General features: G+C 32.0%; 1 protein-coding gene across 2 annotated transcripts in view; it reads right to left on the bottom strand.

Moving 5' to 3' along the window:
* LOC124369209 (PAX-interacting protein 1) overlaps positions 1-20,277 on the bottom strand; it is a 121,101-nt gene that overhangs the window by 22,287 nt on the left and 78,537 nt on the right. For both annotated transcript variants that reach the window (XM_046827046.1, XM_046827047.1), the window contains 5 exons: positions 19,167-19,298; positions 10,478-10,694; positions 8,836-9,017; positions 4,623-4,732; positions 3,003-3,149 (listed from right to left, as the gene is read on the bottom strand). In XM_046827046.1, coding sequence (XP_046683002.1) covers positions 3,003-3,149; positions 4,623-4,732; positions 8,836-9,017; positions 10,478-10,694; positions 19,167-19,298 — 788 coding nt within the window. The remainder of the gene's footprint in view (positions 1-3,002; positions 3,150-4,622; positions 4,733-8,835; positions 9,018-10,477; positions 10,695-19,166; positions 19,299-20,277) is intronic.

Genomic DNA, 20,277 nt, shown 5'->3' with positions numbered 1-20,277 from the left:
TTCCATTGTCAAAAACAAAGAATTAGTGGCAGAAGTTTATTTCAAGTAGATATTTGGTCAAAGGAACAGTGATTGCCAGAGATGGACATTTATATTTGAGGAACTTGTCTGTTTTATGTGTGTGTGTGTGCTGCCTTTATGTTAATACCAATTTTTTCCCTTCAGTTCTATGATCAGCAGATTCAAAACTTTATTTACACCTAACCCACATCAGTACTCAAAATTTTCATTCCATTGTACACTAATATAGAAAAATTATGAATCTGATTAAAAACCCACCTGTTTTGTTTTGCAAACTTGTGATTTATTGCTCTTTTTGACGAAAATAAGATGAAGCATTCCTATGTTGCAAAAAACCTTTAGAAATATTGATTACAAAATTAAATCATAAAAATAATAGTTTAAGTAGATAATTAGTTAGAGGGTCAAATTTGCCACATCAATATGAGGGGAGAGCACTGTTTCATATTTTCACCAATATATTTATAAGGGAATTTGAGCAAAAAGCCTTAGCTTTAGCTAAGTTCAAACCGGAGATTTGATGGAGGTATATGAGTGATACCTCTGTTGTTTTTACTGATGGAGACAATAAATTTAATGGGATTTTGAATCACATTAACGGTGGAATCCATCCACCTCACAATAGAAAAATTCCAAAACAAGCTTCCTTTATTGGTTATTGGATGTGTGTGTATAAGAGATAGGGACGTCCTTAAGACTATTGCTTTTGAAAGAAAACAGACAGAACAAAATTTAAACTATCAATCAAACCATCAAAAATCTATGAAAGAAAGAGTAGCATACTTGTTATTTGATAGAGCAAAGTTGAATCACAGATGCAATGGATATCTTCAATCAGTAATAAATAAGCCCAAACGAAAAATACTCTTTATGGATGTGTGTGTATTAAGAGATGGGGATGTCCTTAAGACAACTGTTTTTCGAAAGATAACACACACAGGAAAATATTTAAATTATCAATCCAACCATCAAAAATCTGTCAAAGAAGGAGTAGCCTACTCGTTGTTTGATAGAGCAAAGAGCTTGTGCTCAGATAAAGATGGACTAAAAGAAGAATTTAAGAAAATTGAATCGGATCTCAGAAGCAATGGATACCCTCAATTAGTAATAAATAAGTGCAAACGAACCAGAAGAAGCATTCCTGAGTCAGAAAAACAGAATTGTGATAAATTTGCGTTTATTTCAATCTCTTATGTGCCAGGATTATTTAAAAAAATTAGAAGAGTAGGTAAAAACTACAACATTAGCACCGTGTTTAAAACACACAACACTATTTGACAAAATCTTGTATAAACAAAACCAAACAATGGCACAATGGATTTCAAAAACTGTGTTTACAGTATAAAATGTAGTTGTAATAGTGAATACATAGTTGAGACAAAAATACCATTAAAAATAAGGCTAAAAAAAAAACAAACAAAAACATAAGAAAGTGGCTAACAGATAAATTAAAAATTGAACATTATTGTTGGTCTGAAGACCACCGTTTGAATTGGGATGAAGCCAACATAATACATTGGGAACTTCAATTCTTTAAAAGGAAATTAATGAAGGCTTCACACATAAAATTAGTAGAGCTTTGGCTGCCAATTCTGAAAAATGAACTAAGAAGGAAATCGAAATTATCAAACAGATTAGAAATTTATAATAAACCATTGGGAGTCACAATATGGGTTTGAGGAGTTTATCTAGAATGAACCAATAATGAAAAAGGCCCACTCCAGTTTCCTCCTTTTTAGCTGCCATCTTGTTTCTGACATGATGATCGCCATTTAATATAGGCCTCTAGTAGATATCAGTCGTTAGTTGGCAAGTGCAGACCTATCATGACCTGTATTTGTTGGTTGAGTTTTAATAATTAATCTTTTGTTTGTATTAAATACATGTTTGAAGAGTTATTTTTGGTTTGTTCTCTTAGGACAAGAAGCTGAGGAATTGTACTTAGTCCTAAAAAGGAACTTTACGCTTTCAGAATGATAAGATATTCTGGATGGGTAAGTTGGAGGTAGAGGCTGTCTCCTATTGTAATCCATGAGTAAGATTTTTTTATATTAATCTCAGTCATGTCTCCTTATAAGAAAGGGAGGCCAGCTTTATACATCTTCTCCAGTCAAAGCTGGTAGGGGCAGCATGCCCTTATGTCTAGGCTAGCAACGGCCTTTAACACCTAGGGAGGCCCACCAACTCCAATAGTCATCCTCCGCAGTAGACTAGACCTATAGATTTACCCTTGCACCCCCAATATCTCGTAATTTGCAGTTAGTGAGGTACCGCTCCTGGACATCCATAGCGTTGCCCCGATCTAGTGACACATTGATTTTTGCTGTGCTCAGTGTAGGTCCAACTGGAAATTATAAACCAGCCAGAAGTGACCCCTCCTGGCCACAATTTTGAGTTAGTGTGCATGGAGTTGACACACACGGTTTTTGTGATTCCTGACTTAGGAGTGTCACAACACTCTGGTATGATTTGTTTTTTTTATACATTGTAGTAATGTTTTAGGTTAAATATTCATAGAAGGAAAAGATCAGATTGCAGATCTCGATACACAGTGTTACTAATTTTTTTATAACACTGAACGATGGCAAATGTTTGGACAAATTCTGCAAATATCTTCCTCGTGTTAAACGTTTAAAAAAAAATGTTGTGGCCCTTAGTCATGCACATGATGAAGTTTTCAGCAATTAACTGTACACCCAAACAAAAGTCGAAAATACTTTACTTCTGCTACATTTTTACTTTGGCTTTCATATTAAAACATATATGTAATGTATCAAAGGATGCTCTGCTAGTAATAGACAGTTTGTTTAACAGGAGTCCCAAAGCATTTCCTGCCTAACTACTAAAATAAATGAAAGGATAGATCCATTGGCTCCTTCGCAGGCCAAGACCCACCACCTCTTAAAGACCTAATCCAAATTAGACGAAACAATGAAACATTTAAACACCAAACTAAAAATTATAAATACAGAAACAATTACCTGCGACAAACTAAAATATTGTTATGACTTGAGAAATAACAGGTTAATTTGGCTCCAGTTGCTTCGATCATTTTCTTGACTTTACTTCGTTCCTCTCCCTCAAAACCAGAGTAACTAATAATCAAATTACGGCATGGCTTTTCTTCACTGTGAACATACAATATTTCAATTAAACATTAAACTACCAATATGCAATTTATTGACAAATGTTACTGAAAAGCAGACTGGAATTTCAACAGCTAGTGAACTTAATCTAGATTACTGCATCATGCAATGCTATTGGCAGGAGGGATATACAGGGATACCTCCAGATTCAGAACATATAGTTTATATTTTATTTCAGTTTGGCAGATTTGCGATATCAGTTCATCAAGTTTCAAAACATCCAGGTTTTTATTCATAATGTGGTAAAAATATTTTTCATAATGTAAAGTTTCAAACCGTAAAGTGTGTTTCATAATTTTAATTGAAGGATTATCAGTTTTAAAACATAACATTTCACAATTTTAAGTAGAGACTGAGCCATATATTGTTCTTAAAATGCATCATGCATATTGCACACACCCATTTGTTTACACTGTAAAAGCAGAACTCAATGAATGATATAAACTAAGAAATTTAAATGTTATTTAAATTTGGTATATACAGAAGTTTGGTTTCTACACTATAAGGAAGCTGGATTTGACTAATGATTAATACCACTCAAGTGTTTAAATAAAAAAAAATGTTTAATTTATATTTAAAAACATAATAACCCTTTTGAACTTGGAATCATATACATAATATAACATTAATTTAAGTAATATTAAGTTTTCTTTAATTGTATACAATAAAAATGCATGTTTATATTCTTAAAAATACTTAAATGTATTTATAAAATATTATTGTAGGTTCTGCAACCTTTATAACAATGGTATTGCTATCACTATCACCCACACTTGTGCATATTGAAAGATAAACGTAGGAACACAGGGTGATTGAGAAGTATTATGCTCCCTTCTTATGGATTAAGCAGACTATTTTAATATTACTATACAACTTATTACCTTTCAAAGTAGATATGTTAAACAGTTTTATATATAAACAGTTCAACAGTGGGTTTCAATATGTTAATTTATTTACAGTTTTCGATTGTTGAACTGTTATCTTATTTTAGAAATTTGAAATTGGTCATGCATGGTCGGACTAAATTTGCCAAGAGTCAGTTACTTGTTTTCAGATTTCAACACTTAAAGTGTCATTTCATTTGGTGATAAGTAAAAAAAAAAGAAACTTTGGATACTTCCTTATAAAATTAGTACTTTTTAAGAAACTTTGGATTAAATATTTTAAATTGTCTTAATTTTTAAATTTTATATGCACTCAACCAAACTTTTTTATTGATAGACACTATAAACACAAAAAGTTTACAACAGTTAGTTGAACTCGGGTGATAAGTTCTAAAAATATGAATTTTAGAATAAAAACCACACAGAGACAGGCAGACAAACAGTAAATTAAAAGGGATGGATTATATATTGTATTGTTTTAAATTAATTAATAATACAAATTTTGTACTATTGTACAAGTTCATGCACTACGAATAACTCATATTTTATTTGAAAACGTGGTAGACTAGACCTATAGGGAGTGGGGAAGTGCAGAGCCAACCAAGGAGGGAGGACTTGTTGTTTGAGACACACATCACTGAGCCATTCTGCTGTAACACAGCGCTTTGCATCTCTGATACCCTGGAATAAAAACACTTGATTACAGTGGTATAACGATAGCTAAGAGCCCCTTAAATATAAAGTAATATATTCTGAATGAAATTATTCTTATTGTATTAACTGAAAATGATCAATGTATCCTGCTCCTCCCAAAAATTTTAGATTTAGAAGAAAATGAATGCTAGTCCAACTTACGAAAAAGGTCTTTGATTAAAAACTATACAACATCTGAATTTACTGGAAAGTAGTAACTTTATTTGCTTGTGGAGTATTATTTACATGTACAAAACATTAGTACAGCAAACTTTAAAATTATCCAAGTCCCATTCAATAGAGCGTACAGGTCAAGTGAGCTAATCACCGGAAGGTAAAAGTAAAAATAAAGTTCTTACAACAAATTTAACACTGACGAAAAATAGGTTTGTTGTGATGAACTACAAAGTTTGGAAGAGGGAAAATTTCTTAACAATGTGTAACAGGCTAGCTCCTGTTTACATTTACTCCAGCACACATTTATACTTGAACACAGCAAAAACAAACAATAAACTAACTGTTTGGAACTTTATTCTTAAAATGATCAATGGCAATACTACATTTGATTATATCTAGTGACTAAAGTGTTTTGTAGCAGTTACAAAAACCAATTTAGCATTTATTTACAAATAATTTATTCTCATACAATTTCAAATATAACATCATATTTTCTTACAATAACAATGTTTTAAATATAGACTGTCCAAAGTAATACTTTCCTGATAATTGTGCAAAGGTTATGAGTTTGATTAATGCAATGTTAAAATAGCAGTAACAGTTACTTTTGATAATGTACCAAGTTTCCTATTGTCAGCTGTGGAACAGCCTGCCATTAATGAACAGTGTGTTGGATATGTAAGCTGTGGTTCTCATTCATTTCAAAAAAATTAAGTATAAAGGGTATTTCCTTACATTGGTTTACTGCATACTTTGAAAATAGGAAGCAGTATGTGGAACTGCCATATGTCAATAAAATTAATAAATTAACCAGTGTTAAATCACAAATTGGATTCGTTTTGTATGGAGTTTCCCCCAGGGTCTTTTTTGGACCAGTTTTGTTTTTGTGTTATATTAAAGTATTGCCAACAACTGTAACAGGTATAAAATGCAAATGTGTTTATACACAGATGATTCTAACCTTATTTTATCAAATAAAGCAGTGAATGAAATAAGAATATCAAAGCAAAATGTAACATCAATTAAAAACTACTTCAGCGATAAGAACTTTTTACTTAATCCTGATCAAACTTATTTTATTTTATTCCAGACTCAACAAAACAAATCTAAACAAAGCGATCCACTAAAATTTATAGTATTGAAATTAAATAAGTAGACCAGACACAATTTTTAGGTTTATGTTAAATAAAAGTGTGACAGAGAAACTCATATTTGGCTCTTCAAAAAATGATCCTCCGGATTGTATGCCCTAAAATGTATCTCAAAATATTGTATTACAGGCACATTAAAAACGATATACTTTTCTCATATGCACTAACACGTTTCATTTGATAGAGTTTGGTGGTTCGACTAGTAATAGAAATCTGCAAAACATTTTCTTCTTGCTGAAGTAATGTATTCAAACCATTTCAGGTCTAAAACAACAAGGCAGCAAAAGAGATATCTTTTCTAGTTTAGGTATTTTGACAATCACCGTTACTTATGGAAACCATTTTGGCAGAAAGGGAAACCCATGAAAGATTACTAAAACTTGGCACCTATCATAATTACTTAACAAGAAATCGGTTGCACCAATGGTTGCAGGTATACAGTTTTATTACAAATTGCCACACAGTATTTAAGGCATATACAAATATGATAACTTATTGAAAAGGTTTTGTAATCTTTTATGAAATTTTACATGATATTTAAGTTATAGTTAATATAGTTTATAATAAATAATTTAAGCAAACAATGTGATGACGCAATTCAATGTTTGTATGTTTATTTATATACACATTGTGAATAAAGTACGATTTGATTTGACTAATTGTGATTTTTTTCTTGATTTATTGTAATCCTTTCCTTTGTCGTGCATACCCAACAGGTCTTTAGCTTATTTTCAATCTTTCAGACCAAGTCGTCCTCCAATGTCCAATGCCATCACCATCACCAGGAATATGTTTTTGCCTGAATGATGACCACTAATCAGATATGCTATCAATAACACTGACAATAAATTGGTACTTGACATTGTTCTTTATAGAATTTTCTTTGTATAGAACATTCAAAGCCGTCCTAGCAAAAAATCTGAATGTGACTTTCTTTCAATAATTAATAGTCCTTCAGTCATCTAAGTTACTGTAGATCATGATATCAAAGTGATAATTCCTCACATGTATTTATTGTAATAATGTATTATTGCAGGTTTAAGATATTAGGAGAACTGGTCACTTTAGATTTTTATTTTATATTAGGATAATATTTTATATAACAGTATTTTATTTTTTACAGCTTTAACTGTTTCTCTGGGTTCTAATTAAGATTTTGTTTCATTTGGCAAACCTTTCCTGTTTATGGTTATAGTTCTTGTCATGAAGTTTGTTTTACACAAGAATTTGAGTAAGAGGAATTCTGGTAAAAAATGGTCTGTAAAAACTGTATAGCCTCTATTATGTAACTACAAAATGATATAACCTAAGATACAACTGCATATGCAATGGCTCTGTTTTTAATTCCATTTTAATCTTCTTGCGACCTTCTTCTAGCTCCTTTAGGAAGAGAAGGTTTAAGCTGCACTTATTTACAGTATCACATAAAACTTAAAATGTTATGCCTCAGCGGCAGTCTGGCTTATTAGGCATGTATTGACCATATATGACTGGTGTGATTCTTTTTTCACTCAATATTTATTCAATAAGACTTTCATCCATCAAAAATTGTTGATGTCCAGTATAGAAATTTTGAAACATGCAGTTATAGTGGTCTTGAAGTGGTTGAAACTATTAAGTAGCATCATATCACAAAGCGATTGCACGATTGTACTGATATTTCTGATGTTATCTGGGACAGAGTTCCACAAACAACATGCAGAAACAGTGAAAGATTTATTAAACAAGGCTGTCTGATCATTTGGAATTGATAATAAAGATGAACCTCTACGAGTTCCATGTGCACTATGTCAGACATAAAGATGGAATTTTGGGCCAAATAACTTGAACAGCCACTGTGAATTATTGCATACAACAGACTAAGTAGATGAAGATCACGAAGTTATTTTGGTTTAAAAAAGAATAATTGCTCAAAATAAAGAGATGCATGATCGTTACGTTTTAAATTGAAGATGAACAGAAAACAATAATTCTGTACAATCTGAATCCTGTTTTTTACCTACCGACTTTTATAAGGAAGGAAGGAACAACCATGTCATTTATCACCATGTCACAGTAATTGAAGTAAGGCAAAACTAGAGTATTACAAGCATCACTCTGATATTCAGTGGTGAAGTATTAAGCAAACCGCTTGAAGTCATGTATACAGGCAAACATCCTGTTAACACATTAGTGAAACCTAGTAAACCCATCCCTGTTTTTATGGATAGTTTTTTATGTACTTTCAAAATAATGTTACTCAATCAAATAACATTAAAGTATTTCCCAAACAATTAAACTCCTCAGCACTGATGAGACAGTTAATTTACTTCTTCCCTGGAAAATCGAGGATTTTAATGTTCTTTTAAAATGGAAAACAGTGGCACGCACAGTGAAAAGTCTTATGTATGATCATCAAGACAATAAAAATTTAAACAAAACTTCAGCCATTTAAAATATTCAAGGGCAAAATTTTAAAATCTGATGTCAATACAACTGATATATCCTAAAAAGTAGTATTAACTTATAGTCACAGTTTGTAATATTAATTGAGGAAGTAGCTCAATCAGAGGTTACTTAGCCTTACAAAAATAGATTTACTACATAATTACCCAGGGCCGACCTCAGATTAAGTGGGCCCTGGAAAAGATAATCGGCCGGGGGCTGTCTTATACCGCCACCCGCCCCCGAACAAGCGTGGTGGGGCTAGCCCGGGCTTCCAGATGGCCCAGACCACAATAAAATTGTCCACAAAAACAGGTCTGATTACGGGCTTGTGATTACCTGTTGTACTAGAGGATGTTTTTGAGTCTGGCAGATAATGTGTGTGACCCTAAGTGTGTAAGAAGACTCCACCTCCCCTCCATATTGCGTAATGCATTGCGTCCACTCTGTAATGTTATCCCCTGTCCGATCATACTCTACTATTAAAAATATACATCCAAGAAGGAACAGTTCTGGAGGTACTGAAACAAAAAAACATATACTGTAATGGATATACAAAACCAAAACAAATTTCACAACAGTAACTCAAATATCAAGACAAAAACTTTTATACCACTTTTTATGAGAAAGCATAAATTCATTGTAGTAACAATCGAAAGAAATATCATTGTTAAATAAGTTTCTAAAATCAGTTCCACAAACTACTGAGAAACAAAATATGAATTGGAGTGTATTTTAAGAATTTCTATAAACTTTTAACTATAACAATATCAAAATTTTAATTTTTATAAACATTTCTTAAACTTAGTTAGATAAACTAATAAAAACAAAATATTTAATAGATCTAAAAAATGAAGGTTAAATCTATAACTAAAAAAACTTAAAGGGTGTAATTTCATGATGTATAAACAAGGATTAACAAAGTTGTCATTTTATGGAATACAAAAATTAGTAGTACTCCATTAAGCTGTCAGTACCTGAAGATAAGCAGTATACGCGTTATTTTATAATATATGATAAGAGTTCATAAACATACTCCATAAAACTAGTGAGAACTGAGTATCAATGATTTTCTGAATATAATTGAAGAGATAACAAAAATGAATTGAGACATCACTTCTGCTGGTTTCTACTCGAATACTTCAAGGTCCTGGGAAGTTATTTCAGAGTGCAAAATATGATAGGTTCAAGTTCCGAGTCAGACAAACCAAAGCAAGAGGCAGCTGAGTTAGTACCTATCCTGCCAAAAGCGCTTTCATGACAATCTAAATGTAATAACTTCACTGGATCAAACAAGTATTCCTGCATTATACCTGAACGCTTATGAGCAGCATACTATAACATAGGCAACATAATGTGAGTATAGCAGCAATATTATTCACCTTGCCATCTTTAGGCAAATCACATTGTTTAGGCCTAATTTTTTCAAGTTTGGAGATTTTCTTTTTCTTGTCTTGTCTATTTAAGAAACTTTTTTACATCTATTTTGGATGTTTTTGAGAAACAACAACATTCTCTGATTCCTTTGTCTTCGTCTATCCAATCACTTTAATGTAATGTGATTCATCAGTCTCAAAGAAGTTAGCGCCAATCTGTAAAACCGCTAATATACGCACCTAGAGACTCACACATCGTGAAAATACCACTAAACTTTAATTAAATCTGGAGCTGTTACTTCCTCAATATTTGTAGATGGCCAAGATTTCTGTATCTGGCCAATCTTCCTGCATTCAATAATTAGAAGGTGAATGTGAGACTACTAGAATATAAACTATTTAATACATGCAATTCATCTTAAAGATCTAAAAAACATTAGGAAAATGATCCTAAAGCAAGACAAATGAATGTACCTTTTAACAACTAATGAAATAATTTACTTCAATGGATTAAACTTTTGGGTGTGGTTTTAAGCAATGATATGTAAAAAAAAGTAACTAGCATGTTTATAAAAAAACCATAGAGCTAAAATCAAGGTTCATACTTTTTAAGTTAGGATTATGGCCATAGAATTGAGGACGCTGGTGGTGCTGGGGTGGTTGAGTGGCAGCAGCACTCTTGGCTAGAACTGCTGCCACCCTAGCTGCGGTCTGGGTGTATGGAGGTTTGGTGGCAGGACCCAGTATGGATGGTGGTGTTACTTCCCTGCCACAGTCTGTCTTCAGAGTAACTCCAACTCGGTTCTGTTGCACTCCACATCTCTGTGGACAATCATAATAGTAATTACAAGTGGAAGTACTTACTCCTTTAGTATCACACATTTTTTATTTAAATTTCAACCATAAATTATTGACTAACAAAATATGCACCACATAAAAACCTAATTTTTGAAATGAAAAAAAAATGAAAATTCGTTTATTTAAACAGGCAAAGTTAGGGCCTCATGGCCCTTTCTTACACTTAACCTGTCTGATCAATAATTATTAACAAATATTAACACTAATCTACCTTACTAAATAAATTAAATTAAACATTAATCTAAACACTAAAAAATTATAAATATGATGCTTCTAAAAAAATAAATAAAAATATAATTATACAATCATAACACAAAATAATATTACAACTTCCATTTTTAATAAGGACTAAAAACTATAATTAATACCTAATAACAATAATTTATAAAAATATAATAAGAATATTTTTGAAATAAATAATATACATGGTGTTTTATCTCACTCACACTCCTCACACACAATGCCAGCACCACACCCACAGACCCCTAGGACGGACCCGCCCCGACCAACCGTTCATGGTACAAACGTCTCAGTGCCGCCACAAACCGCCGATCTCCCTCAATGGAAGTGATTTCTGGGGGGAGGGAGTTCCACAGACGACAACCCATCACTTGAAAAGATCTATCAAACACTACAGTCCTGTGTTGGGGCATTCTTAAGGTACGAGAACCAGAGCGAGTGCTTCTTACACTATCATGAGATATAAATTGGAAATAGTTTGAAAAATATTTTGGAAATCCAGATTGTAAAATTGAATGAACTAAATTTAGTATTTTGATTGATCGTTGTTCTTTTAATTTCAAAATATTTCCCTGAATATAGTACGGTGTAATGTGTTGGTCTCGTCTCACATCATACATAACGTAAACAGTAGTTTTCAGTCCTTTGCAGCTTCTCACTAAGTGCTACCGCCATGTCATTCATCACAGAGTTGCAGTAATTGAAGTGTGGAAGTACTAGTGATTTTGTCAACAGTAGTTTGATCCGTTCAGGTAGAAATCTTTGTAAGCGTTTCAGTGAGGGGACAGATGCGAAGACTTTTTTACATATATCCCTCACCGCTTCCGTCCAAGTCAAATTCGAGTTAAATGTCAAACCAAGATTTTTCACTGTTTCGTAGTATGGTAGAGTAGTTCCGTCAATAATTAAGGATTCAATAGTGTTCGGGTCCAGAAAGTTCCGTAAACGTGTGTGGCATATAAGTATTGGTTTAGTTTTTGCATGGTTTAGTGTAAGCCCATGGTTTCCACACCATAAAACAATATTTCTAATGTCGTCATTGATCCTGTTGATGCAGTCATTAATGGAGTTAACGTCAAAGTGCAAGTGATTTTTTATGATATGATATGTGATTTAACTATGATCCACGATTATCATAGGTTGATGCAAGTCCTGTCTATCAGGTGATGTATGTATAATAAGAGACAAATATAAAAGCCACATAAGTATCAGATGCAATTTTAAATTTATTTTCTGTTGGAGGTATATTTGTAGAATTTTCAGAATATTCACTGAGAAAAAGTAATAGTGAAGCATGACAAAAATGGGACGATTATGAAAAGACATTCCTGAAAAGAAAACTCTTGTATTAGATTGCCAGCAGCCATATTAATAACATAGTCACAACCCCATTGCTTATTAATATGATCTTTGAAAGTTTTCCATCAGCAACTATGCCCTGAACCTATCTTATGGCTACTGTAGTCAAAAGGGCTTGTTAGAATCTCCCGATAATAAACCAACCACAGAGCAATGAATGACTTGATTTATTTCCCAAATATATGTACAATATTGCAATTTTTACAAATAAACCTTATAATTGACAATGTTTAAGGTTACAGAGAATTGTTTGAAATGAAAAAAAGAAAAAGCACCATAAAAGAAAAAATTGTCCTTGGGAAATGAGCCTGCATGAGCTATGATGTCTGTGCGTAGACTCAAGTTGCTCATGCTTAAATAACTAACGGACTGAGTATAAATTGAGAATATAATGAAAAGGTTAAACACTGTGTAAATTTCATTTGTAGGCATTTAGCGTGAAATATTATTAATTTAAAAGAGGTTTACAATAGGATATATAAGCAACAAGGATTAGCAAGATCTCCACAGATTACAATGGGACTGTCTTAGTGATAACGAATGATGACGGGAATGAGGGGGTGGCCGTTCACTAGTCAGACTGCCTGCCCATAGTTCGTAGACAACACTGCCTCTGCATCCTCAATATACAATGATAAAAACCACTGGTTAACTTTTCTTTTAAAAATAATTGTAGACAATTCATCAAAAACTCTAAAATTTGGAAACTGTTCCCTGATATTTCTAAAAAGCACGTGAGCTAGATAGTATGAGTTGGTGTTTGAAAAAGACTTAGTTGCAGACGTAGAATTCCTATAGATCTAGAATAACAAGTGTTATGGGTGTGTTGATTTCTTCCAAACAGATCATCTAAATTTGTATATATGTGAATTAAAACATTTTTATAAAAAGCTGTCTTATTGTAAAAATTTTAGTTTTTTGAAATAAAATGGAAGTTGGAAATGTATGACATTTTTTAAAAGCTACCTTTAAAATTGATTCTGAATTGTGAACAGAGGATCAAGATTTGATTTTAAAACTACCATCCAAGAAATGACCCGAAATGCCAAAAGAGACTGGACGTATGCGTAGTATACCACTTTCATTTTATGGACAGCAAGAATATCCCTCGAGTTCTTAAAGGCAAAAATATACTTTCATGTCTTTTGTTTGAGGTATTCAATATGATTTGACCATTTCAAACAGAAATCCAAGATAACTCCTAGATATTTATATGAATTAATTGTTTCAATTGTTTTGTAAGAACAGAGACTGTTGTTGTGGTTTCCACAACTATGTAAAATCAGATTGTCTAAAACATAATCTGATTGTGGATTCAGGGAGATTGGCATAAATTTGGTTTTAGTTGTATTTAAGGAGAGGACATCCTGATCAAATCACATTTTTAATACCATTAAACACTTAATGCTTCTCGTCTCACATCCGCCTATGTATTTTTTTTTTAAGAAAAGTAAGGGTGTCATCAGCAAATAATGTCATCCTACTTGTGTAACAGGAAACAAATGTTATATAAAAATAATGATGGATCTAATTTTCAATTAATCTGGTGTTCCCCAGGGATCTGTCTTGGGATCTTTCCCATTTTTATTGCAATAAATGATTTCCCAAGTAATATTCCATGCAAATCATTATTATATGCATACGATACTACTTTATTTCGGAATGAAAAATTGGAAGTAGATTAAAATGTATCAATGAATATTGTAAAGAGCTGGTTAACCAGAAAACTAGAAAAATCATCTACATATATAAAAAAAAGACAGAATCAATTTTTTACAGTAACTAAATTAATTGAGGCAGAGTCATACACAGTACATTTGTAAAAAGCTATCTAAAATCACTTATTTACTAAGAAAACAAACTGTATGTTAGTAGTGATATTTTGATTAATGTGTATTTTGATTTTTTCACTCCCATATGGTATATGGTGTTACTTTATGGGAATAGTACTTATATGGAACAAGTTTTTAGATGGCAAAAATATGCTATGCGGATCATAAAAGGACTAGACAATAATGAATCTTGTTTTCCTGTTGTCAAAGAATTAAAAATCATGACACTCCCATGTTTATATATTTATCTCTCATAGAAGTAAAAGAAAATGTGCATAAATATAAAATTAGATCTGACATACATAACTGTAACACAAGAAATAATTATGCCCTAGATTTACAACCTACTAAAATTACATAAACAAATAACAGCATATTTTGCAATTTTGCATGAAAAATAGATTATTCAACAAATTGCCACAATCGGCTCACATTGTCTCTCGACACAATAACAATACACATTGCTTGTCACATACATTCAAAAATTGCTTGAAAAATGGTTAAAGGAACTAGTTTTCTACAAGGTTGATGACTATCTAGCTACTGAATATAGCAAATTCAAAAAGATCTTTTACTAATTTTGAATTGAAGGCTAAATTCATACCAGATAGTAAAACATATTTTTAGATAGCAGATACTTTTTTAAATGTTGTATGTGATGTATATAGGCTATTCATTGTTTTAAATTTTGTTAGTTTATACATGCATTTTTTTGCTTTTAACTGTTGTCTATCAATTATTTATTTGTAAATGTATCACTTTGAATCTGTTAATAATTTATGTCTTGCTATTATAAATGTTATAACAATTATTCTTATCTGTATTTATATAGTATATATATGTACAATTGTACGATATTTATTAATTTTTACCTGTTTTCATTGTTTTAATTTTGTGGATGTAAATGTGTTTCATCTGTCTACCTATTTATTTGTGAATGTATGAATCTTTTTAATCTGTTATGTTCTTGCCATCACATATTTTGCAACATTTATCAGTATTTATACATTATTCCATACCGTATTTATTTTAATTTTTATCTAAACGTAGTAGTAACACACAGAATGCAATAGATGATGAAAAGATAAAATTGTTTTATATTAGTACTGACATAACCTATTGCATCAATGAATGTTTAATGATTAATAAAATCTTGAATTTTGCGCATCCTGTCACATGACATCTGTTCAAGGTCAGCCGCTCTTGGCCAGTTCCCCACTATGCTGCAACTACATTTCACGTCTTTGCCGGTGTTGGTTGTGAGGTTATACTGCTTTGTTTGTCATCATGTCAATCATTAATCCTGCCGATTGTGAAGTAATTCGGTTTTTAAATGAAAAAAAGATCATCCTGCTGAAATTCATTGGCAGCTTGTTGAAGTTCATGGTGAGGGAGTAATGAATGATAGAAAGTATGAAAATGGTGAAAATTAACCCTCTGACGTGGATTGACGTTGTACTGACGCGACGCCTCACTACTGCATTATGCAGTTTGACGTTCATATACCAACTATTTCAACCAAGTAATAATGTGAGAACCTTGTGGATAGAACAAGGAACATGTGTTGCTGTTCTCTTGTTCTCGTTATTTTATTTGCCTGAACATTTACAATATTCAACAGGCTGTTATCAGCTGACTGCAGTAATGGTGGCGTGAGTGAACAAAGCGGCAGGAGGAATATGATTCTGACGATAGTGTTAAATGTTTGATATTGACTACTATGTTTTACTAAACATCAAAGTTATCGTACCAGATCAGTTAAAAAAACAACGTAGGGTTATCAAGTACACTATAAGTACTGAGTCAAAGGGTTAATGAAGGAAGGACAAATGTTCATGATGATGAACAACCTGGGCGACCTACTGTCATGAATGAAGACTTGACACAAAATGGAAAAGGAAATTCGTCAAAACAGTCACTTCACTATTGAAAAACTTTGTCAGAAATTTCCAGAAGTTTCAAGGACTGTAGTTTATAATATTGTTATTAATAAACCTTGTTACAATAGAATGTGTATGAGACGGGAACAAAAATATTAACGGGAGAACATAAAGTGAAGAGTATGACACATTCTTTGTCCTTTTTGCAGCACGATCACAAGGATGGTGATGATACATGTGTTGCGTACAACATTCCGAAGACTTAACGTCAATCCAGTTAGTGGCATCACCAAAACTCTCCGATGAAGCCATAGAAATTCGAGCAAGAACCTTCAACATGACAAATCATGGGCATAGTTTTTGAAACTGAAAAGGCATATTTTTTATAGACTTCCTGCCGCAAGGATTGACAATAAATGCAGAGATACTGTGAAACGTTATTAAAGCTTAGACACACTATTCAAAACCACCGGTGAGGCCTGCTCTTTCATTAAACTGTTACTAATTGGTTTAATGGTTAGGAGGCAGAGTTCTTTGATGATGGGGTCCAAAAGCTGGTGCCACAACTTGAAATATATAAACAAATTTATAATTCTTTGATTTATAAAATGAAGCATGGAGTTCTCCAGGGTTCTATATAGGGGCCTTTATTGTTTATTTGTTACATAAATGATTTGCCATATATGGAACAATCTGGAAAACTCCTTTTATACAGATTATGCAAATCTTAAATGTACTGCTCCTTCAGTGGAAAGAATAAAGGAGTCATCCAGCACAAACTCATCATATTTGGCAAACTTTTTTAAAAGTAATAAATTGTTTTTACATGTTGATAAGACACATTTTTTAACCACAAACATAAAAAAACATCCATTCTGCTAACTATAAAAATAAGACATTCAGATTGCTCAAGCTACTTATTCCAAATTTCTACAATTATCCTTAGATGAAATATTGGGGCTTCCATGTTGAGAATGTTCTTGGAAAAGCAGCTTCTAGCATTTATGTTTTAAGTAGATTACAAAATATATAATATACAAACAGTATAAAACCTATACATTTTTGTACATTCATTCAATTATATCTTTCGGTATTTCAGTATATGGCATCACAACAAATATAAATTTAGATTCAATCTTAAAAATACAAAAAAGAGCAACAAGAGCTATTTTAAAATTCAAAGCAAGCACCTTGTTGAAAGAACATCTTGTAAAATTATGTATAATGACAGTGTATGGCATGTATATTCATGAATTATACTATAATATCCGTGACAGTTACATTTGATAATTTACCCCAACTAGGCTAAGTTTACAAACGTGATAAGACATCAGAACAACTTCACCATACCTTCACACCACCTTGAGTTCTATCGCATACAGCCCAAAATGGCGGTAAGTAACTAAAAAACCAGTTTCGAATCGATAACAGGAAGCCAAGAATAATATATGGAGAGCAGCTGTTGTCTGACGTTCATTCAACAATCTAGCATTCTTCTATCACCGGATTTACAAACAACAAAAAACTTAAATTATGAGATTTCCCGTCATACAGGTTCTGAGCAATGTAATCGTGTGAGATCTACCTTGATATGTGTGGGAAATGTTAAATGTTTTCCTGGTTCTATCTATGTTTCTTTGGTTAGTGCTGCTACCTATTGGAAATACGAATGGTTTTTTATCTCTTCTTCCAATGACAGTAAAAGTATTCTCTAGTTCTACAAATCTTTCTGTATTGGGCTTCCTCTTCATGGTATTTATTGAAACAATTTGTATTTATTAATTGTATCACCTGTTTTCATGGTGATTTTATACTCTTACCAAAATATTCAGTTGTTTTTAGTTAATACAATGGCAGATCCTATTTGTAGATTGCGTGATAGTGAAATATATTATGTGTATTTAAAACATTATAAAGGATTTAATAAGCTTTAAAAAGAGTAGAAGGGGGTAACTTTAATTTTTCAAATTACAACCCCTATCTTGTGACATGTCACTTTAAATGTCTATTCAATGGAAACACAATTACATAAACAAAACATCTCTACAACGATCCTAGCAAATGTTAAGGGCAAATAATCCCTTACATTGTAATGCTACCTAGAAAAAGACACCTCTTACCAAAACTATGCACACCAGAAACATTAAATGGTACATAAAGGGATAAGATGGGCCCCTCAAAGTTTTACTAAATGATATCAAGCATGCATTGTGTTGATATGAGCAATACATTGACACTGTGTACAAACAGGTTATTATTTTTGTGTGTTATTTTCCCATAGCTTTTGCTAGAAACAGAATAAAGGTGTTTTCTTAGTGTTATTGTGTTTCTATTGAATAGACCTCTACACATTGTTGATTGTTGTTTTAGTTTGGTTTAAATATATCACATATGTACAATTTATACTTAAATGGATTTGATCAAATTAAAATAATGGCAGTTAGTGTTCTTCTGCATCAGATCCATTAGTAAAATTACTTCGGGCCAGTAGTGTCAGGAGCGTGTTGTGGAACTGGACTGGGAGAGGGTTAATGTAATACCGTCTAGAGGTTTCCAGATAACTTAATAATTTTAATTAAGAGGAAGCTTGAATTTTCACTTGGAATTAAGCAAGCTGAATTGACGATACTATGATAATTATTCTACCACTGGAAGAGAGATAAGAATGTAAATCATACCATTGTTAGTGGGAATGTGACAAGAGTGTTTAAAGCATCTTGAAATTAAAACAGACTAACATCTGGAAATACTTCAAGTGGCTTCCGGAACATTTTCCTTCTACCCTATATCTAAGTGTCATTTCATATGGAAGACAGACATAGCCATACAGAGTCCAAAAAAATGCTGAGTTTCCTTATTTTAGTTCTGTATACAATGAATGTAAACGAGTTTGTGTGCAGTTTTGTTTGTAACAGAGCCCGCCACTAACTTATCTATGATTGATAATCAGGAGCTGAATGTATTCTTCATCTCCTGAACTAGAGATTCTGAAACCTAATTTTTGTACTGTAGGTATAAGTTTTTTTTTACATTATATTTTTATTTCAAAATGTACTGCAAAGTGAAATGTTAAGTGACTAATTGGACTAAAATGTATACATAACTGAAATGCAACGTGTACAAACCAATGAAGGAGCTATAGGTGGAGCAGGTGTGGCGGGCGCAGTAGGCGGAGGTGGGGGCAACTGCTGGGCATGGTGTTGGGCAGTCATTAATCTTAGCTGTCCGGCAGCACTGCCTTCCACATTATTTGACATCTGCAATAAAAATCAACACTTTTATGTAACATTATATTATAGATATTTAATAAAGCAAGATGTGATATCATAAAATTACATACAATATAGAACCACTGCCAAAGGGCCAAAGTGACCATTACTGGAATGGTTTATTAAATTTCTGTGATCTTTTTTTTATTTTATTTATTTTCAAAATCATGAGCATCTATTATAGGATACAAACAATAAAATGTCTGATTTAATTTTGTGTTTATATTCATTAAAGATAATAATAATATTAAAGCTTTAAAGGACTATTAGAAATAATTTGAATGCCTTACTTTTTTAATTACTAATGTATTAGAATACACACAACTCTGATTACTTAGTATTTGAACTATTACACCTTTATTTTTTTAATATACTAATATATAGGAATATACATAATATTAAGGTTTGAAATATTACATATCCTAGTTAACACTTGCTATATTGTATACACTGCAACTTGGGATATCATTTTAAATAATATCTCTTTATTTTATTAATTGAAATAGTAATCATTCTTCGTAATATTTGTATATAATGTATTTAGTTATGTATTTTAAGTTTAGTTGACAGAGTATACAGTTAATAGAAACAGTTTATACAAAGTGCACTCTTACTGTAAAATATGTTTCTTTACACTAAATAGAAAGTATATGTTTATGAAACCAATTATGAATAATGAAAGTGCCACTTTAGGTTTTAGTTCTAGATCAAGAACAGTTGAAAATGTTATCCTGTACTGTTATCAATCGTAACTTGCACAAAAAGCACTTACTTATTCTGTCCTGGACAGAATTTATAAGCTCGACTGTCATCTCACATACTAAACAAATTTCATTTCGGAAAAAGTCACTTTATGTATTAGTTTTGATAAGTAAGTATATAATTTCTTCCTATTTTCAGGCAATCTTCCCATAATTAAATACTATTTATCATTTCTGCTGAAATTAATTTTAATCAGATCTGGAAT

The sequence above is a fragment of the Homalodisca vitripennis genome, chromosome X, assembly GCF_021130785.1.
Source record: "Homalodisca vitripennis isolate AUS2020 chromosome X, UT_GWSS_2.1, whole genome shotgun sequence".
Taxonomy (NCBI): domain Eukaryota; kingdom Metazoa; phylum Arthropoda; class Insecta; order Hemiptera; family Cicadellidae; genus Homalodisca; species Homalodisca vitripennis.
Note: the sequence above shows the minus strand (reverse complement) of the source record. Positions and strands in the feature narration are given on the sequence as shown.